Source organism: Oryctolagus cuniculus, chromosome 14 (genome assembly GCF_051225735.1).
Source record: "Oryctolagus cuniculus isolate XC-2025 breed Fujian yellow rabbit chromosome 14, ASM5122573v1, whole genome shotgun sequence".
NCBI lineage: Eukaryota > Metazoa > Chordata > Mammalia > Lagomorpha > Leporidae > Oryctolagus > Oryctolagus cuniculus.
Window position 1 is genome coordinate 58933997 of NC_142880.1, and position 21952 is coordinate 58955948.

Sequence of the window (21952 nt, forward strand, 5' to 3'; positions counted from 1 at the left end):
ATAATGCGAATGATTTGCAATGTGAGATAATGTTTGAATATAATAATATTTGAAATTGCCGAAGTTGAATGTCATTTCCATGTCAGACCACAGGACAACTCAAAATCTGAAAAACAACAGGGTTCAAGTTAAAACAGTCCTTCCTGTTTCTCCCAGGCAGCTTGCAAAGGGAAAATGAAGATGAAGGCTAGAAAGAGAGTATGTTTGCAGAACAGATGAAGAGCAAAGAAGAACAATTCATGTCAAAGGAGTTACAACAATTGAGTAGGAACAATGTCAACTTGATGGAACAATTTTCTCCACTAATAAGAGGGGGAAATTTGATGTCACAACATGATTACCAAAAATATGAGAGGGCAAATGTCAAGAATTTTCCTGATGTTTTCCTCATGCATTCTATTCTATTTTAGTCTCAGGCATCAGCTATTCAAGATTTAATACCAAGTGGAATGTACTAGTTGGAAAGAAATAAAAAACTGCATCTCATAGCCTTGCACATGAGGTAACAGAAATTTTCCTCATTACCTTTAATTTCTGTTCATAGCATGATAAAAGATAATGCATGTTTTTTTAAAAGAATACTGCAATTTTTTTCTCATTAGAAAGGAAATAATCAAGAATTAAGTATGAATGATGAGTGCTGTAATTTGACACCCTAAGACCTCTTAAAGTTGGTATTTAGGATCTTTGGCCTCTTATATTATTTTCATAATCAGAAATCCAATGTGCTCATATCTGAATGTTTTGAAAATTACGCCTTTAGGAGTTTGTATATATGAATTTATATATGTGATCAATGCTCTTTATCTTTCCTTTCCTTTTATTATTTCTTTTAAATTATTTTCCCAAAATAATCTTTGCATTCTTTTGATTAGTCATTGATAAAATGAAATTGAGTACCAACCTAGTGTTCAGGAAGGAAGGAAAATAAATCACAGCTCTCGTGAGTTTATATTTTAATGACTTAATGCTCATAAGAGTATAAAATGTTCAATATTAATAAAAGATCAGAAAAATGATTTTTATTATATTTTTTAAAAATTTGACATATTTTTGTCCTGATAATGTTGCTGTTAAACAAAGGGGCATATTTGACTGTTATGTTGCCTCTCAGACAGTCAAAAATATTATTTATTTGAGAGACAGAAACAAAGAGAGAGAGAGCTGTCACCCCTTGGTTCACTCTCCAAATGCCTGCAACAGTCGTGGGTGGACCAGGATGAAGCCAAGTGCTGGGATTTCAACCTAGATTTCCTTTGTGCGTGGCAGGGACCTAAAAACTTGAGCCGTCACCACTGCCTCTTGGGGTGTGCAATAGCAGGAAGCTGGAGTTAGGAGCTTGAACCCTCAAACAAAGGAAAAGTATCTCAAGCTATGGAACACCATGGTCTTTGACACCCTACAAATGTTGGAAAAGATTTGTTGAATTGGACATACGCATTAAGCCCAATATTTATCAATCCTGAGTATTTGGTACATCAAGGTGTATTCTTTCCTCTATTTATGGTAATATCCACAACTATAAATTAAATGCATTTCTCCTAATACAGTTCTCTTTCTGTTTTAATACAGTCTTCCCCCATCCTCCGAGTCCTGCACCTTGCATAGCTCTCTGTTTTTGTTACTCCCTAATTCATCCCTGTGTCCTCTTGATCCCTGGAGTCCTCTCAGCCTGCGTTTCTGGAGGAGTCTGAGAGCTGTTCAGGGCAGCTGATGGGCGGAAACATGAGCTCCTGCTTTCTTTGCCCAATTATGTAGGAGAAAGGATAAGGAATAAGTTCTTGTCTCCAGCTTACTAGTAAATATCCAAGGCTGGGAATCCAGGGGGCCAATATCAAAGTGATCGCCAACAGAGTTCCCCCAGGGAAGCCACTGTTACCAAACATTGCAAAAGAAGGTCTGTTGTATCAGGCAGTAGATAATCTTAAACAAACTACATATAAAGTCTATCGTTTGAGTTTTGAATTCATTTATTCATTCCATAAGTACTTACAGGACACTTACTTGGTGTAAGAATTTTTTAACAGGCACTGAAGAGACTGTAAGAAGAATTGCCACTTATTAATTTTCTACTGAATACCAAGGATTTTGCATTTGCTTTTTTTTCAACATTAGAACAATATCTCTATCTTGCAAGAGGAGAATGGAGGAGAGTGAAGAAGCTGATGGTCAAAACGGTTAGGTGATAATCTAGCAACATATTTGTAAGGCTTTTTTTTTTTTTAAAGATTTATTTATTTATTTGAAAGTCAGAGTTATACACAGAGAGAAGGAGAGGCTGACAGAGAGGTCTTCCATCTGCTGGTTCACTCCCCCAATTGGCTGCAACAGCTGGAACTGCTCTGATCAGAAGCCAGGAGCCAGGAGCTTCTTCCAGGTCTCCCATGTGGGTGCAGGTGCCCAAGCACTTGGACCATCTTCCACTGCTTTCCCAGGCCACAGCAGAGACCTGGAATGGAAGAGGAGCAGCCGGGACTGGAACTAGCGCCCATATGGGATGCCAGCGCTTCAGGCCAGGGCATTAACCCGCTGCGCCACAGCGCCAGCCCCTGTGAGGCTTCTAAATGCGTGCTCTCTCTGCATTATGCCACCCTGGAGACTGGATCCCAATTCAGGCACACCTCCTTGTGAATGGAAATAAAGTTTAGTGTGATCATGAACTCAAGGAATGCTACGGAAACTCAGATGGGAAAGCAGAAAATTTCTGAGCCTTGGAGCCATTGCTAACAGCTCATAGAATAAAGTACAGACCAGGAGAGGAGGATTCAGTGACTATATGTTGTCAGGAGGAAAATTTTCTAAAATTCCATTTTGTATTTTTATGAGCCTTCTTATATCCATTTCTGGAAGAATGCAATGCACAACTAAAGAAACCAATTCAATGTAATCAGTATTGGTAGGCATGAAGTTGAGGCAATGCACTTATTCTTTTTGTTAACTTTTATTTAATAAGTATAAATTTCCAAAGTACAGCTTTTGGATTACAGTGGCTTTTCCCCCCATAACTTCCCTCCCATCCGCAACCCTCCCATCTCCTGCTCCCTCTCCCATTCCATTCACATCAAGATTAATTTTCAATTCTCTTTATATACAGAAGATCAATTTAGTATATATCAAGTAAAGATTTCAACAGTTAATGCACTTATTCTTATAAATGCAATACTCTGTTAAATAATTGGCCTATCCGTCAGTGATAAAGGAATTCTTCATGTAGCTTGCAAGCCTCATGCCAGTGTCACAGTGAAATCACAGATGTCTTTTTCAGAAGTGTTTCTAGTGTCACTATGTCTCGGATCACCTTCAAAGACATGAAAAAAAGATCAAGGTAAATGATTATACAGCAACAACTCTGCATTTTCAGAAGAATCTCAAGCTTACATTTCTGATGAAATCATATAAATTTAAATAAAGAAACATGTGAGATTATTATTGTTTGGAGTGCTAGCAAAGAGAATCAGAGACTTGTATAGTATGTAGGAGAAAAGGGGTCAGTTAACAGAACCCTTGCAAAGCAAACTAAAACCCAGAGGCAAAGTTTTAATTTATTTTTTTTGGCATCTATAGACTTTTTTCTACATCTGGAATGGTTTCCTCTAAAACATCAACTATATGCTAAAAATGAAATCCCAACACATTAAATTACAGAAATGCACTTGACTTATGTGGAACGTTCTTTCATCTTTTCTGCCTCTAGGGGGAAGTGTGTTTTCAACAATTCTGTCCCCAGAAGGCATTCTCTTGCGAGCAGCAGACTTGCTGGGGTATTCTTTACTGTCACTCCGGAGCTGGCCAGGAAAGTGAGATGAGGCCCATCCAGTATCGGCCTGGGCTCTTACTGTGGCACTTGCTGCCAGGGTTCCGAGGGAGAAGGGTGAGAGATGCTGTTTAAACCTTAGTGGAGAAAACCTCCTTCTGAGAACATTTCTAGTGCATTAGAGAATCTCACATTTGGTTCGCTGTGTAATGCTGTCTTCCCTGATAGTAGAGGAGTAACTTCTGGACATTAAGTTTCATTTCATAGAGCTGGAAAGCTAACAGTTGAATACATTAAAGAAAACTTGCCATCTTACTTTAGTAGGTTATAGCTAAAAACAAATCATGGTTTGTGGCTACTCATGAAAATATTTCTAAATCCTACAGAAAGTCTATTAGTTTCTATAGCACCACGTTTAGGGCTAACATTGCCCAAAGACTTTCAAACGGTTAATTTTGTTCTATTTTATGGCATTTCTACATGCTTTTCCTTTGTTTTTATCCAACAGATGAACAGTAAAAGGTAGTTTTTGGACCTGAGGAATGAATTGTTTTTATTTCCCCTTCTTTGTTGTTTGGTTCATTTTTCTGATTAAAGTACTGCAAAAATTCTTTTAAAAAGTGATGTTACACCACTATAATCCAAATAGTTGTACCTATGAAATTTATATTTATTAAATAAAAGCTTTCTATAAAAAAAGTGATGTTACTTTTGGTTTTACTGTACTGAGCAACCTCAAAAGTTAGCTATATGAAATAAAGTTTTGATATAAAGGGTGTTACTACTTAAAGCAGGTGATAGCTTCATCGCCCCCACCCTCTTTCACATGGCATCATAGGTGGTATATTTTTAAAAACGAATGTCTCTTAAAAAATTTATTTATTTGAAAGGGGGGGAGAGAGAGAGAGAGAAAGAGATCTTCCATTCACTAGTTTACTCTCCATATGGCTTCAACAGCCATGTCTGGGCCAGGCCTAAGTCAGAAATTCCATCCTGGTCTCCCACATGGGTGACAGGGCCCCAACTGCTTCTGCTGAATTCTAGGCCACATTAGCCAGAAACTGGATTGGAAGCAGAGCAGTTGGGACTTGAATTCAGACCAGGACATGGGATACCACAACGGCAATGGGTGGCTTGACCCGCTATACCACAACCCCAACCCTTGCTCCTAGGAATGGCCAGGGGTACGTTTTGAGCATCAGCAAGTGCAGTAGCACAGGTTTCCCTCCTCCTGTGTGTGTGTGTGTGTGTGTGTTCCCCTCCACAGCTTGCTCCTGATGCTCTCTGGTGACAGGCTGGCGGGCGAGAGCTCCTATTTAAAGACCACGGAGAGGCCACCGTGCTCACCCCAAGGTAATCGTGCTGCCCTGCGGGTGACCCAAGGGCGAGGGTGATGGGCGAGGCATTCATGCCCAGTGCCACTGAAACCCCAGACTCTCTGAGTAAGCCCACATCACACACTGCAGAATCAAATCGCCATTGGCTGGTGTTTCAGACCAGGGCATAGGGGAGTAATAGGAAACCTCGGTTCCCTCGTGTCTCCTGGCAACCCATTTCGAAATCCACTAAGACCCTTGGAATTCGGAGTTTAGCTGTTGTTCTGTTCTCTCTCTCCTCTCTCTTTCTCCCCCACTTCCAAAAACAAAACAAAACAAAACAAAACCAAAAAACCAAAAAACCAAAAACCAAAACTCTGATATAACCGCCTGCCCCTCCGAGGAGTCCAGGATGGATTGAGTTGCTGTGGAGTGCGAAATTCCAGTTTTTACTACAGGTGGCTTTCCCCACTTGGGGAATGAGATTTTATGTAGATGCGTCTTTTGTAAAAATTTTTAAAAGCAGCTTGAATTAAACAAATGAACATTCTCACGGCTTCTCCACTGTGAAGATTTTGGGACCACAGTGCATAATGTGCAATCTGAGAGACTCCGAGGAGAAAGCGTCTCCCCTAACAGCGCTAGCGGTGCCAGACAGGGGAAGGCGGTGGAGGGCGGCGGCCGCTGAGGCCAGCAGTTGCCACATGGCCGGACACCTCCGATGGCCTCTTCGCTGTCGCGGTGGAGGAGCGCCAGCGTGTTTCAGGGCCTTGGCCAAAGAAACGCGGCGCCCGGGGGAGTAGGGGGGGAGGCGGTAGCACCATGGTTAGGCGTCGGGTGCAAGTTTCTGCCGAAAGAGGGCGTCGGTCTAAGACGAATCGAAAAGGGTCGACACCGACGCCCAGGCCAGCCAAAGGCCGTTTTAAAAACATTTTCAACTTCTTTTAACTTGTGAGCCTTCGGCGGCGGCATTCCCCGGCCCCAGCGCCTCTTGGGTCCCACCATACGCCACTTGGGTCCAGACCCGCTGCGTCCCGCCCCGCCGCGGCTTCCCTGGGCGGTGGACCTCCCCACAGCGCTTCCGCAGCCCGCCTGCTCTGCTGTCGTCCCCGCGGCCGGTGGGGGGACTCGGGTCTCTGAGGCAGGAGCTTTCTTGGCACCGCAGATCCCCGAGCGCAGTGCCTCGAGCACCGAGGAGGCGAAGCTTTGGGAGCTCTGCGCGCTCGGGCTGGAGGGGAGCGCGCATCCCTAGCCGGGGACCCTCCCGGGTCGCTTGGTCCAGTTACCTGGTGTAGCAAACATGGCCCCGGAGGACGCCCGGGAGATGCGTTTCAAGCTTTGCCGAACCGTTCTCTCACCTTCGGGAGCAACAAGTTTCTCTTTCAGGCTCTCAGCGAACCGGCGGGGACTGTGCGCGCGGGCACGCCTTGACCCCGGCGCCGCTGCGACTCCGCCGCGAACCCGCGCGGCTCAGAGAGAGGGGCCGGGGGCCGGCGGGGGCGCGGGGGACGCGCGGGCCGGCTCGGCACCCCAGGTTTGCAATCAAGCCGTCTGCACCGGGACCTTGGTTCTTGTCCCCTGTCCTTGCGCCGGGCACCGGGGAGGTCAGGTGCCGGCCAGGAGTTGGCGCGTCAGGAGGGACCGCGGCGGGCGCAAGGAAAAGGTGAGAGCCAGCGGGACCCCCGGATCTTTGCACCGAAACTACCCATTGCTAGGGCCACCTCGTCCGCCCCCCCCCCCCATCCTGTTGGTTTTTTGAGGGGGCGGTGTGTGTGTGTGTGTGTGTGTGAGAGAGAGAGAGAGAGAGCTCGCGAGCATTGCCTTACTTTTCAAACACATTTCCTTTTCATAAACCCTGGAGCCGGAGGGAGCGTGGTCGGGCAGAGGCGGGCCGGGCCCGCAGGCGTGCGCTGCGCTGCGGGAGCTCTCCGCGGATGCAGACTTGGGTGGCTGCGTCTTGAAGGAAAAGGCAGCGGGCCAGCAAGGAGTGGGTGTCAGGACCCGGGAGCGCCGGGCGGGGAAGGGGTGCGGGGAGGAGCCCTGATGTAGGAATGCTAATGAGAGGCTCCCCCGGCCCAGCCTCCACCTCCCACACCCGCGCCCACCCCACCCGCTGGAAACACAAGCCCAGCCCGGGCGCGCCATGTGTGGTAACGCGCGCCGCTGCTGCCACGCTATTTAAACGCAGGCTGGGCATCCAGGAACCGGCGCGAATCAATGAGATCAAACGCGAGGGAGATGCACCGTCAATTACAAGCACTTGGACAAGTCTAACTTTTTTTTTTTTTCCTCAAAAAGCAACCTTAGCAACGCCCAAATAAGAAGCTACCTCTAAGCAAAATAGTATATGTATCAAGGGAGGGCGAATATATATATATATTTATAATAAGTCGATGTGTATATTACAGACGCACAGGTTTACACTTGGTGAACTTTTTCTTTTTTGCGAAAAACTAGTAACATTGCGGAGGACTCTTCCGCTCTCTCTTCGGGCGCGTTAGGGAAGGGGTATTCTGTTTCCTTGGAGCGCCCAAGGGGGCGCAGGGACCTCGGAGAGAAGAGTGGGGAGGAAAGAGGGAGGTGGGTGGGGGGCCGAGGGCGAGTCGGCGCCGAGGGCCAGCGCTTTCTGGCCGCACGATGCCGTCCCTGCTGGTGCTCACTTTCTCCGCGTGCGCCCTGCTTGGCTGGGCGTCGCTGGCCGGCGGCGCGGGTGGCGGTGGCGGGGGCGCGGGCCCCGGCGGCGGGCGCCGGGAGCGAGAGGCGCTCCCGCCGCAGAAGATCGAGGTGCTGGTGCTGTTGCCCCGGGACGACTCGTACTTGTTCTCGCTGGCCCGGGTGCGGCCGGCCATCGAGTATGCGCTGCGCAGCGTGGAGGGCAACGGCACCGGCAGGCGGCTTCTGCCGCCCGGCACTCGCTTCCAGGTGGCCTACGAGGACTCGGACTGCGGCAACCGCGCGCTCTTCACCCTGGTGGACCGCGTGGCGGCGGCGCGGGGCGCCAAGCCCGACCTCATCCTGGGGCCGGTGTGCGAGTACGCCGCGGCGCCGGTGGCCCGGCTAGCGTCGCACTGGGACCTGCCCATGCTGTCTGCCGGGGCGCTGGCCGCCGGCTTCCAGCATAAGGACTCTGAGTACTCGCATCTCACGCGCGTGGCACCCGCCTACGCCAAGATGGGCGAGATGATGCTAGCCCTGTTCCGCCACCACCACTGGAGCCGCGCCGCGCTGGTCTACAGCGACGACAAGCTGGAGCGGAACTGCTACTTCACCCTCGAGGGGGTCCACGAGGTCTTCCAGGAGGAGGGCTTGCACACGTCCGCCTACAATTTCGACGAGACCAAAGATCTGGATCTGGACGACATCGTGCGTTACATCCAGGCGAGTGAGCGAGGTGAGCGGGAGCGCGTCCCGGGCCCTTGGTCCTAACCCAGCTGCTCTCCGTGGCTCTCCTCACGCACCGGTCCACTCCTCTGCGGACCCCATTGCCCTCTTTGGAACCGAGGATTCGGGGAGGGAGCGCGCGGGGATGGGTTCAGGCGTGCGCTTTCTGGCTGCAAGGACCTCTGCGGATCGCTCAGCGCAGCGGAGGGGTGTATGCTTAGGGTGCCCGGGAAGTGTAAGGGGCTTGGGGAGGAGGCGTCCGAGCCCGCCGCCCCGGCAAGCGCAGGTCTGACAGGTGCTGTCGAACCACCTGGGTGTTTTTTCCCTTCGTCTTTCCCCTTTGGCTGGCCGGTGGGGGCGCACTCTCGGCGCTCTGCGCCGTCCGGGGTCTGCAGCCTACGGAGGACAGAACTTGTCGCCCTATTTTTCTCCTGGCGTGCGCCCCTCTTAGAGCCGAGGCGTCGGCGGACGCTCTTGCAGCCGCGCGCCGCGGCTCGGCTAGGTCGGGTGCCCCGGTTTGCCTGGCTGCGCCTTCCACAGACCTCAGGTTTCTTTTAAAGGCTCATTGTATCACCCTTCTCATTCCCTGCATGGTCCCTCCAGTCCCTTATAAACGAGCTTCTGTGGTTTCCACCGAAAAGCCCTGCTATGTCTGGACTCAGGCGACGCTCAGTTGTCCCGGCCCCTCACCTCCCTGGCGCGTTTGGCGTCTCCGTCTCCAAAGCGCCCGGGGCTAGGCTTGGCAGGACAGCGCCCTGGAGCAGTGGACTCTGACCCTCTTTTCCCCTTGGCGCCCTTGCTGCCACCAAGTTTTCTCCGCAGGTCTCCAGAGGTTTGGAATAATAGCAAAACTGTCCAGAGAGCTCAAGGCTGGGGATAGTGGCCATGGCTACAGGGAGTGGGTGGTGGCGGACGCAGAATCGCGGCAGCCCCCGGTGCAGCCGGTTTGTCTGGAGGGTAGACTGGGCTGGCGGGCGGGCTGCGGCGCAGTGTCCTCCTCCTGGGATCTGGGCTGGGTGCGCGGTGCGCATGGAATCCCACCTCGGCTTCCTCTCGGTGCGCACACGCCTGGGATGTCCGAGGTGTAGCCCTGGCAGAACTCCCAGCGACCCCTGGTGCCAGGAGCAGAGCTGAGCAGGCAAAGCGCTTGTCCACTGCTTGGCAGGGTTGGGCACCTGGGCGCGGCTCTGGGGGACAGCACTACCTGAGGCTAGAAGCAGGACAGGTGAAGTGGGCAGAGAAACCATCGAGGGTGGGGCTGCAGCTATCCCTCTTCCCAATTTGGCCACCTGCGACTCTAGTGAACGCACCCTGTGGAGCGAAGAAGTAAGAGGTGTTGACAGTGGGGATGTGTGGCCAAGGTTGGAGAGTTCGAACTCTAGGCTGTCTGCGCCCAATCCCTGCCAGCTGAGCGGGCGGGGCGCCGGCTTTTCTGATTACGCAAAAGGGCGTCTGTGCGCGCCGGCTGCGGACTGTGCCATCTGTTTCTCAGTCCTCGGGTAACCGTAGCCTCCTCCAGCCCTCGGTACCCGAACCTGCTGCCTTCAAGCTCGCCTCTTTCACGGGCTGGGGGCTAGAAAGTGGAGACGTTCCAGTGCTGACTGGGGCTGGGGGTGTGTCTCCCCTTCAGCGGGCTCTTCGTTTGTGAACACCGCGCTGTAGGTCCCAAGGGCGGCAGTGGCAGCCACTGGGCCCCTCAGCCATACAGCGGTGGCTGGGGTCAGAGGGCACTGACCCTGTGGGCCTGGGGGTTGGTGCGCCCGGCTAAAGAGGACTTGGGTCGCATCCTGCTGCGGATTCTTTTTTTTGTTGTTTTTGTTTTTAAATCCCCAAAGCCTTGTAGATGTTCTCAAGTCTCCTCGCCCCCCTTTTTCCCCTCCCAAGTTTGAATTCAGCAGTGAAATATCTCCCTGCTGAGATGCGCGTGTTACAGGTGGCAGATCTTCAGAAATGAGAAACAAATAGTTTCTCCCCTAAGTTTCTCCAACACCACCTCCCCCTCCCAAGTTCCTTACTCAGGAGAGAAAGCTGATAACAAAACTCCTTAGGGAGATGTTTGATAAACACATAAAGTGCATTTCTTGGCGGAGGCAGTCCTTGTGTTAAACAGAAGCGCAGGATACAAGCTCGGCCAGTCACTGGCTAGTGGCAGCAACCTCATCTTTTGGGGGTGCCTGGAGGCTTAAACGGAGGTTAAACGAGGGTTAAACCCACAGACTGCGGCCAGCATGTCCCAGACACATACTAACTGCTCAAAGTGTGGTTTTATTGTAGCTGTTTTGTTTGGTAGAAAGTGAGTCCACACAATGGGAAAGAACCTAGCCAGAAGCAGGTGCATCTGGGTTTGAGGTTTCCCCTCTTCAGCTTGTGGCCTGTGCAAGACACTGACTGGCCTTCTCAAAGCATGAGCTTTCTCCTCTGTGAAACTCAGCCGGATGAGAATGGGGCCTCTTCGAACTGATGTGCCATGGTCCCGATTTGTGACTATGAACTGGAGTAGAGAAGAGGTCCTTTCCACACTCACCTTTTGGAGAGAACATTTTTAGCACTTTTTTTTGGGGGGGGGGGCTTACATTAATCTTTAAAATCCAGTCACAGATGCTTGAATTTCTTAACAGGTACAGTGCCACCCTCTCAGACATTATTAGGGCTAACATTTCATTTGGCTGTGTGCTATACTGGATAAATAAAAAAAGGGCTTTAGTTATTCTTTTAAGGATATTTCAGGCAATAGTTAAAAATCTTGAGATTTTTCTTTTATGCTTTTAGCTAGTGTCATTGAAGTGCACAAACCTGAGCATTTTTTAAAAAGTTTATTTAAGAAGGATTCACTTTCTCTCAATATTCCATACTTAAGGATACATCTATTTTTAAAACTATAGGTTTAGAAATAAATGAGTTTTAAAAGACATATTATTTGAAGGGAAAAATAACAGATAGAGGCAGAGGGAGAGGGAGAGGGAGAGGGAGAGAGAGAGAGAGAGAGAGAGAGAGAGAGAAAGAGAGAGATCTTCCATTCACTGGTTCACTGTCCAAATGACTGCAGCAGTCAGGGTTAGCCCTGCTGAAACCAATATCCTGGTCTTCCACGTGGGTGCAGGAGCACAAGTACGTGGCCCATCTTCCACTGTCTTCCCAAGCACATTAACAGGGAACTGGATTGGAAGTGGAGCAGGCTGGCATTTGAACTGGTGCCCATATGGGATGCTGGTATTGCAAGTGGCAGCTTAACTCACTGTACCACATGTCAGCCCAGTAGAAATAAATGATTTTTTAAATGATAAAAAACAGTAGTAGTTCTGTATTTGTATCTTAAAAGATGCAGAACTGAAAGTATATTATATGCAAACATTCATGTATGAGGAAGTGAAGTTTTATTCTTTTTGTTATTAATATGTCATCAACCTGAACCTATATAATTTGTAGAGATAATGGCATTTAATCAGTACGGGAGTCATTCAAAAAATTTTTTTTTAATCTAAAAGTTTTTTTTTTTTTTTAAAATCTAAAAGCCCCTTGGAGAAGGGCTTGCAAGAGAAGAAAATCCAAAGGGGACTGGTGGCAGTTGGCTTAAGTACAATTTTGAAGGAAAAAAAAAAACTTAACAATCAGATTGGCATTCAGTTACCAGGTGGGGACAAAAACCATCAAAAGGCCTCATTTAAAATTCTCCATCCTACCTGGCATGCTAAGGGTGGGGTAGATAATTTGTTTTCACAATAAGCCATGAGCTCTGGAGGAGTCATTTATTTTTAGAATTGGGATAAATGACCAAGTGGTTGATCAGCAGTATTTTTTTTTTTTTTAGTATTTGTTTACTTGAGAGGTAGAGTTAGAGAGAGAAAGAGAGAGAGAGAGAGAGAGAGAGAGAGAGAGAGAGAGGTCTTCCATCTACTGGTTCACTCCCCAAATGGCTTCAACAGCTGGAGCTGGGCCTGTCTGAAGCCAGGAGCCTGGAGCTTCTTCTGGGTCTCCCACATGGATGCAGGAGCCCACGACCTTGGGCCATCTTCTACTGTTTTCCCAGGCCTTAGCAGAGAGCTGGATTGGAAGAGGAGCAGCCAGGATATGAACCTGTGCCCATATGGGATGCCGGTGCCACACGGGTGGATGCATAGCTCACTAAGCCGCAGCACCGGCCCCGGATCAGCAATGTTTTATAACAGAGCCCATGATAAGTTTAGAATAACTAATGCAAGGCAGGGGAAAAAGGGCACAGTGCAGGCTGCAGCACAGACCTCTCCCAGTGGATGGAGCTCTGTGAACATCAGAGTTAAGGATGTGCTCTGTATTCTGCAGGTGATGTCCACTGCTCTGTGGGGAAGTCCTTTTTTTTAAAAAAAATAAAAAAGTGGATTTTTCTTTTTAGCTATATAGCTACATAATCTAAAATTAGATTATACAAGTCTTAGTAGGAAAAGTAGTTTCCCATTTCCCATTTTATTTTTTTAAAGACTTATTTATTTGAAAGGCAGAGCTACAGAGAGGCAGAGACAGAGAGTGAGAGAGAGAGAGAGAGAGAGAGGGAGAGGTCTTCCATCCGCTGGTTCACTCCCGAGATAGCTGCAATGGCCAGAGCTGAGCTGATTTGAAGCCAGGAGCCAGGAGTTTCTCCTGGGTCTCCCATGCAGGTGCAGGAGCCCAAGGATTTGGGCCATCTTCTTCTGCTTTCCCAAGTCATAGCAGAGAGCTGGATCAGAAGTGGAGCAGCTGGGACATGAACTGGCCACCATAAGGGATGCCGGCAGTGCAGGTGGCGGCTTTACCCACTACACCACAGCACTGGTCCCATCACTTTATTTATTTATTTATTTATTTATTGACAGGCAGGGTGGACAGTGAGAGAGAGAGACAGAGAGAAAGGTCTTCCTTTGCTGTTGGTTCACCCTCCAATGACCACTGCGGCCGGCGCACCGCGCTGATCCAAAGCCAGGAGCCAGGTGCTTCTCCTGGTCTCCCATGGGGTGCAGGGCCCAAGCACTTGGGCCATCCTCCACTGCACTCCCTGGCCACAGCAGAGAGCTGGCCTGGAAGAGGGGCAACCGGGACAGAATCGGGCGCCCCGACCGGGACTAGAACCCGGTGTGCCAGAGCCGTGGGTGGAGGATTAGCCTATTGAGCTGCGGCGCTGGCCCACTTTATTTATTTTTTAAAAAGATTTATTTATTTATTTTAAAGTCAGAGTTACAGAGAGAGAGAGAGAGAGAGGAGGGAGGGAAAGAGAGCGAATGAGAGAGAAAGAGAGAGAGAAAGAGGGGGAAAGAGCTTTCATTTGCTGGTTCACTCCTGAGATGACCACAGTGGCCAGGGCTGGGCCAGGCCAAAACCAGGATCTGGGAGCTTCATCAGGATCTCCCACATGTGTGGAAGGGGCCCAAACACTCAGGGGATGCCAGCATTGTAGGTGGTGGCTTTACCTGATAGGCAACAATGCCAGCACCCCCATTTCTCACTTTAGAGTGACCATTTTTGTCCCTTGTAGCTGTTTCTGGAGGAATTTGTCTTTGTATCTTTAGATGACTGCTACTCTTGAATTTTTCAGTTTTATATCTTATCTCCTGGTGTCCTAGCACAAGATGATGATTTGTTCTCTCCTAGGACTCGCTAACCACAGTCATCCTCAAGTATGGCTCAGTGAAACTTTCCAATTAGCTCAGTTTTCAGTATCGATATCATCTTAACTTCTAAATGCTATTTGCAGTTGAGCTATATGGGGTACTATCATGACACTTCCTTTCTTGTCTGTTTTTTCCCTTGGGGTTAAAAAAAAGTCTGTTTTGCTTGGCTTGTATAGTTTCAGATGGACTTGTAACTGAATCACCTTCCAATTCTCAGTGTTGAGCCTCCCAAGCTGAGTCATTTCCCAGACAAGTCGCACAGTTGTCACTCTGTGTTCTTTCTTCCATTTCTTCCTGGGACTCGCCTTGCCTCTGTCTTGGCCTGGACTCCTGTGTGCTGCTCTTTCTTCAGTTATGCTTTTGTTTTGGTGGAGCACATCCTCTGGGAGCTTTTGGAGAAAAGATGGATGAGAACTACATTTTGACACCATTCATAATTGAAAAGTTCTTCATCCCACCCGCACACATAATATAGAATTCTGGATTGGAAATAATTCCCCCTCCAGCTTTGATAGTGATGCTCTGTGTAGTTCCAATTCTGTTGTTGCTATGGGGAAGTTTGAATGAATTAAGATTCTGCATATTGGGGCCAGCGTCGTGGCTCACTTGGCGAATCCTCTGCCTGCAGCACCGGCATCCCATATGGGCGCCGGATTCTGTCCCGGTTGCTCCTCTTCCAGTCTAGCTCTCTGCTGTGGCCCGGGAAAGCAGTGAATGATGGCTCAAGTGCTTGGGCGCCTGTACCCGCGTGGGAGACCAGGAGGAAGCACCTGGCTCCTGGCTTCGGATCTGTGCAGCGCCAGCCGTGGCGGCCATTTGGGGAGTGATCCAACGGAAGGAAGACCTTTCTCTCTCTGTCTATAACTCTACCTGTTAAATAAATTAAAAAAAAATATTCTGGATATGTTGTTTGTTACCTGTTTCTCCCCCTGGAATTTTTGCACCGTCTGTTTTGATGTTTCACTTATGATGTGCTTTGGGGCCAGTATTTTGCCTTGTGCACTCAGTGGGCTCTTTCTAACCAGAGCCTCATTTTGAGAAAAATCTCTGAAAGCATTTCTTTGATTTCATCCTCTTTCTACATTCCCCTCCTTATTTGGATGTTAGGTCTCCTATACTGATTCCCTACTCTGATGATTTATTGTTATTATTTATTCTTTATCCTATTTACTGCCTTTTGTTTTTAAAATCCTTTTGATTGGATTTAAAAAAAGACTTCCAAAATTACTATTGAGTTTTGGTTTTTCATTTCTGTTATATTTTCAGTTTTAGGACATGGCACACCCTGCCTTATTCCCATGCAGTAACATCCCTCTTTTCCTCCTAGGTTTAGAAATAAATGGAAGATGGGTATAGGAGTCAGATGGAGAATATGAAAATATCCTTTTTATTACTGATAAAACTGACTGGAGAATTTGGGTTTAGATCTATTGCTAAAGGTGCTTTCTAGCTATTACTTCCTCTCCAAATTAGGCAGGAATGTTCACCAAATCACAGACAACTCTGCTCAACTGCTAGTCTGCTCTACAGGGGTAGGTCCCTTATCATGTGACACAAGTAGGCAATAAAAATATGCTCTCTGCAAGCAGGCATGTCCCAAAGAGGAAGAGAGATAGGCCTGAGGCCAGTATGCCCAGTTACTTCCTCCAGCTCACCATTCAGACAGTTCACTCCATTTCCTCTTTTTAGAGTTGAGGAGGGGGAAATTGCAGGCACATTGAGAGATGAGGAACGTTAACCCATTAGATGCTGCACCAGAGGGAAACCCGAGGCTGGGCACAGGATATCCACTTAACGCAGGTTTATCACCTGGGATGTTGTTGGTTCTCTGAGTTGACTTCTGGAGCCATCCTTTTGCACTTCTATCTGCCATTCTTTGGGTGCAAGAGTGTGCTGCAGTAGTGAGAGGTCATTTACAGAAGGTGTTGTGGGAACCAGACAGTGGGGATGGCTCAGAAGTTTACAAGGTCTTTGGAAAGGAGCAGGAGATAGAGCAGAGTGAAGAAAAGTCTATCCAGACACTTAGAGTCACACCTTATGCCTTCAGTTTAACAAAAATTAGTATTTGAATATCGTTAGAACAGGAATGGGTCTCCCAGATCTGCATGGATGCAGTTTGTAAGGTTAGCTGATGCTCTCTGTTCATCTGTGAATCTTGCTAACTCTTGGTACGTGTGGGCCTGCCGAGTATGGTACTCATGTCCTAGACCTCTGTGTACACCTTCCAAGAGTTGTCCCCAGAACTGTTTATGTCAGCTGTGCTTATTGTTTTAAGTATGTAATTACGTTAGTTACTACGAGAGGTCTTCAAGCAGTTCATGGAAAATGTGCCTTATGAAAAACTTCACATGGATTTCAATCCTTTTTGCATCTAAATGAACTTATTTTTTAATCTTGTGAACTTTTTGAAGTACCCTCATGTAAACAAAAACTGATGAAACTTGAGTAGGAGGGGATAGCTGTTTCAATGAAAGCTATTTTAATCTTCTGATAGATTGTCTAAAGGCCAGTTACTAAAAATACTCATTGTTCAATCAGGCATGAATGAGACAACCAGGAGAGACTGGGGATCAGCAGGAAAATCTGGGGTTCTGCATTCTGCCTTGCCACTGAAACGAGGTGATACTGTGCACTATGAGTATTTTTTTTTTAAGAAAATTGTCTTATCCATGAACTTGGAAATTAGGGTTTCCTGTTAAACCACAACACAAAAAATGTTTCCTGTTAAACCACAACACAAAAATGGATAGAATTTAAATAATCAAAGTCTTGTTAAGACAGGCAAATGCTGCACCATGTCACTCTTGCTGTCTAAGTAGGTACTAACGTTTGTCCATCAGATGGGATTGGTGGTGGTGGTGGTGATGGGGAGAGAGAAGGAGACAGGCTAGAAATGTTAAAACGGAAGAGCCACAGAGGCTAGTATTGGGCAGAACCCACTGGAACTCTGGGAAGCTTGGGCCCAGGACATAGCCTGTTTATTCCTGGACCAGGTACATGCCTCAGGTGTGTGCTTAGCATTGTCACAGCCCAGTGCCTTTGGACACCTGATCCTCCCATTGAATGCCCTGACTGTGAAATCACCCACACCAGCATCCTTCTGCTTATAATTTGGCTTCCCTAATTAGCATGTCCACTTACAGGGCATGTGGACACAGACATGTTCTCGATCTTTCTGGTCCTCGCTGAATTTAAGTAATCTGCAGTTCAGATGATCTATAAATATCTGAGTTCGTTCACTGGGACTCTGACCCTACATGATGAATCTACTCTCTCTCTATGTGCTGACAGAAGAAGATTCTGCTTCTGAGGACCCAGATCAGTTGATCCAAAAATGATGAGGGCTGCTTGGTGGACAGCCAGCCTGGGTGGGCTTCCTGGGCCTCATGGAGATGCCTACTCTAGGGGTCCACACTTTATTTTAAGATGATTTTATTCAAAAGAGTTACAAAGAGAGATAGAGACAGAGAAAGAGAGGTCTTCCATTTGCTGGTTTACTCCCCAAATGGCCACAATGACCAGAGCTGAGCTGATCTGAAGTCAGAAGCCAAGAGGTTTTTCTGGGTCTACCACGTGGGTGCAGTGGCCCAAGCACTTGGGCCATCTTCTGCTGCTTTCCCAGGAGCATTAACAGGGAGCTGGATCAGAAGTGGAGCAGCTGGGACTTGAACTGGCACCAATATGGGATGCTTGTGCTGTAGGCTAAGGCTTTAACCTACTGTGCCACAGCGCTGGCCTTGGGTCCATACTTTACTTTTTTTTTTTTAAGATATATTTATTTATTTGAAAGTCAGAGTTACACAGGGAGATTAGAGGCAGAGAGAGAGAGAGAGAGAGAGAGAGAATGAATCTTCCATTTGATGGTTCACTCCCCAGTTGGCTGCAATGGCTGGAGTTGTGTCCATCTGAAGCCAGGAGCTAGGAGTTTCTTCCTGGTCTCCCACGTTGGTGCAGGGGCCCAAGGACTTGGGCCATGTTCTGCTGCTTTCCCAGGCCATAGCAGAGAGCTGGATTGGAAGTGGAGCAGCCGGGTCTTGAACCAGCGCCCATATGGGATGCCAGCACTGCAGGCTAGGGTGTTAACCTGCTGTGCCACAGCACCGGCTCCAGGTCCATACTTTTCGAATTGGTCCAGCCACAGCTCCTTGTTGGCTGCTTTGTGGGATAACTTGGCTTTTCTTTTTTTTAACTGAAGGTGCTGGGATCAAATCAGAACTAAAGCAACAGTTAAGATCATTGTAATAGGAGTTTCTTTGAAAGCTTCATCACTGAGGCATCTTCAATTGATTATCTAGCCCAAATATATATCTGTACATCTAGGCACAAAGGACACCTTTGCCTGTGGTTACAGGCCTTGGGGAGTTTCACATTGTTTTAAAACTGGTCCTCCAGGGCTTGTACCCTGTACACCGAGCCCTTTTGTAGTGAGAAATGTTAGAGTTCTGATCTAACACTGAGTTTATGTGTGCAGTAAGCTAAAGATCAGTCAGAGCGGAGCCCTCCACACAGGTTGCCAAGGCCACTTTAGCATGGCCTGAAGCTCGTTTTACGTCTTTCAGCACCTGTGCTTTTACAAAGAACATACACGTCTCAGAGGGCTGGCATCCATCAGGGTAACGCGGTGAGAGCACCCAGATCTCTGTGAGCTTGCCTCCACATGGTGCGTGTGTGCAGCACAGCCTGGTTTGCTGGTGGGGCCTGGGGTCCATCTGCTGTGAACAGAGTCACTGGGTAACGGCCAGGTCCCCACTTCACTGCAGCCCGTGTGGCTCTTACAGGTCAGGCCACAATCTTCTGGAACTGCTTAGAGCCCTCAAATCCGACGGTGTGGATGTGAACTGAGGGGACGTGGGGGAGGGACCTGGGGTCTTGGTAACGATTTCCTGTGTGTGTGGAGACAACCTGAGAATGCTGTTGTAGCATGCAGGCAGCACAAACCCTGTTGCATTCACCATGTCCTCTATTTGCCAGAGGAATATTCTCTCTAAAACTCTGAGTTTGCTTTTCCAGGAAAATGTTATTAAGTAGAAAGAGCAGGTGGCTGCCTTCACTGTGTTACATTGGTCTACTCTAATGATTTAATTGATGCATTAAAAATATTTTGAATTCATTTTACACTATTGAAAATGATGTAAGAAAATTTAAAGAATCTCTGTACAGCCTCCATTCCCAGATTTTCACCAATTGTAAATATTTTGCTGCATTTGCTTTTCCATTCCATATCTCTCCCTGTCCCTTTCCTTCCGCCTCCCTTCCCTATCTGTCTGTCAATATACATACATATGCATGTATACCCAGTCTTCAAAAAGTTCACGGAAAACAATTTATGAAAGAACTGCACATAGATTAAATTTTTTTGCACTAAAATAAACTTCCCTTTTAATTCTATTTTTCCATAAATTTTTTGAAGCATCCTCATACTTACACTGAGAATATTATCTTTTCATGAACCATTTGAGACAAGATTATGCTTAAAAAAAACCCATTTACCTGAAAGCTAGAGTGACAGAAGGAGAAGGGGGGGGGGCGGAGAGAGAAAGAGAGAGAGAGAGAGAGAGAGAAATTTTCCACCCACTGGTTCACTCCTCAAATGCCTGCAACAGTTGGGGTTGGGCCAGGCTGAAGTCAGAGCCAGGAATCCCATCTGGGTCTCCCATGTGGACAGCAGGAACCCAGGTTCTTGGGCTACCATCTCCCAGGCTTGTTAACAGGAAGTTGGATCAGAAGCAGGAAGTAGCTGGGACTCCAGCTTGCATTCCAGTATGGAATTCAGGTGTCCCAGATGGTGGCATAACCCAGAGAGCCACATGCCTGCCTCAGGGTGGTACTTCTCACCTCTAAATATTCAAGTGAGTGTTTCCTTAGAACAAGGACAGTCACTTTCCTAACAACAGTGTAGGTATGAAAGGCAAGAATTCCAACACAAATCATTCTGTTATCTAGTTTGCAGACCTTAGTCAAATTTCATTAGTTGTCTCAGTAATGGCCTTCATCATAAAATTTATTTATTTATATATTTAAGGTTCTGAACCCAGTCCAATATCACATGTTGTGTTTAGCGTTTTGCTCCTTTAAATTACGTTCAGTCTGGAATTTTCCTTAGCCTTTCTTTCTTTCTTTCTTTCTTTTTTTTTTTTTTTCATGAAATTGGTTATTTTAAAGAGCATAGGTCAGCTACAGTACAGACTTTCCCCAGGTTGTGTTTGTAGACAAGATGCAGGCTGGCCATGTTTATGTTTCTGGCCCTCCTTGAGCTGCACTGGGAGGCTGAAAATCTCATTCCCGTGGTTGGTCATGTTGGTCCCCATCATTTAGTTATGGTGGTGTCTACTCGATTTCTCCCTGGCAAAGTTACTATTTTTCCCTTGGTTGTTAAATTAGTTCTGCATATCTGTGACTTCATTTTCCAAGGTTTCAGTCAATCATGGTCCAAAAGTACTACACAAACCATTCCAGAAAGAAACAATTCATAAGTTTTCAGACACTTTTATGACAATGCATTGTTATAAGAATCCCATTTTATTATTGTTGTTGGTCTTGTCTTACTGAGTTTAATTTGTAAACTGAACTTTATCATGGTCCATATAAGGCTTTGTTGCTGTCCATGGTTTTAAGCATCTGTTGGGATCCTGGGACATGTCACCTGTGAGGATGTAGCCCAGGACCAGGGAAACACCCATCCTGGTCCCATTGTCACCATGCAGGCATCTCACACATGTCCTCTGTTCCTCCTGCAGTGGTGATCATGTGTGCGAGCGGTGACACAGTGCGGAGCATCATGCTGGCGGCACACAGGCACGGCATGACGGGTGGAGACTACGCCTTCTTCAACATCGAGCTCTTCAACAGCTCTTCCTACGGTAACTTGCTCAGGGCGTCGCCACCTGCGGCTGAGGTGCCAGAGAGGGTTTCTGAGGAGGATTCAGAAACTTGAGTTATGCAACCCTGGAAAATAGGATTGGGGAAATTTGTGATCCTGAACACTTGCATTTTCTGATGATTTCTCAAGCTTTTCTTTCTCTCTGAGACCTCAGTGAGGCACCATGTGCCCATGATGTCAAGGCATGCAGCTGGAGGGGGGCATAAATCCAAGTGATCTTAAACCTAGGCCCCAGGACCCCTGCCCAGTGCTTTTCCAATTGCAAATGACTACAATCATAATGGACTGCTGAGATTATTTTAGTGAGATTTAGGTCCAATTTTTAATGGGATGAAACAGAGTAAAGCTAACATAACAGAACGTGTCAAAGTGTGCTACACTTAGCACATGAAGGATCTCCTAAAGTTCTTGGAAAATGTGTATTATGGAAAAAACTACATAGATTTCAAATTTTATTTTGCACCCAAAAGTCTTATTTTTAGGTTCTATTTTCCATGAACATTTTGAGATACCCATTACTTGTTGTTTCATGCAAATATTTATTTCAGACATAATTGCCCCCTGGCTTACTAGAGAGTTAGGTCCCAACAAACCCATTGGAAAGTTGAAAAATCACAAATCAAACCATGGTATGTCAGGACTGTGTGTATAGTTGTGTGTGCGCATGTATTTATGCATTTTGCATATATGTTGTTGGTTGTGGATATCAGTGTAAGATAAAATGTTATTACTACATATGGAGATAAAAACATTTGAAAACGACTTCTTTCAGTCCCCTTTCTTTCCAGATTACTGTGCCTTAAGCCTCTCCTCTATAGAAATTCAAGAGCCAGTAAGATACAGGATTGGAACCATTGGATTCCTTACAATGGGTTTGGGGAAGTTCCCAGGGTTCCTGTGATGGAGGGTGTTTAAGGAGGTCATCCAAATCACAGGCCCAAAACATTTCCCCTCTGACTGTAGCTCGGGCTTTCTCTGAAGTGGACACTGTAGGGCTAGAGAA

At 47.2% G+C, this 21952-nt stretch overlaps 1 protein-coding gene and 1 long non-coding RNA gene across 5 annotated transcripts in view; one reads left to right on the plus strand and one right to left on the minus strand.

Moving 5' to 3' along the window:
- Window positions 1–2925: 2925 nt before the first annotated feature.
- LOC149122338 (uncharacterized) lies at window positions 2926–7222 on the minus strand. Its single transcript, XR_016220122.1, has 2 exons — window positions 6897–7222; window positions 2926–3298 (listed from the first exon to the last, which is right to left on the minus strand). It is a non-coding gene; the product is annotated as an uncharacterized LOC149122338 (long non-coding RNA).
- Window positions 6508–21952, plus strand: part of NPR3 (natriuretic peptide receptor 3) — an 82874-nt gene continuing 67429 nt past the window's right edge. For 2 of the 4 annotated variants that reach the window (XM_070056627.2, XM_008262100.5), the window contains exons 1-2: window positions 7283–8461; window positions 20807–20929. In XM_070056627.2, the coding sequence (XP_069912728.1) occupies window positions 7708–8461; window positions 20807–20929 (877 nt within the window). In that variant the 5' untranslated portion in view covers window positions 7283–7707. Of the gene's footprint in view, window positions 6734–7282; window positions 8462–20806; window positions 20930–21952 lie in introns of those variants that run through there. The other 2 variants (XM_051853840.3, XM_089312690.1) reach the window with 2 other exon arrangements.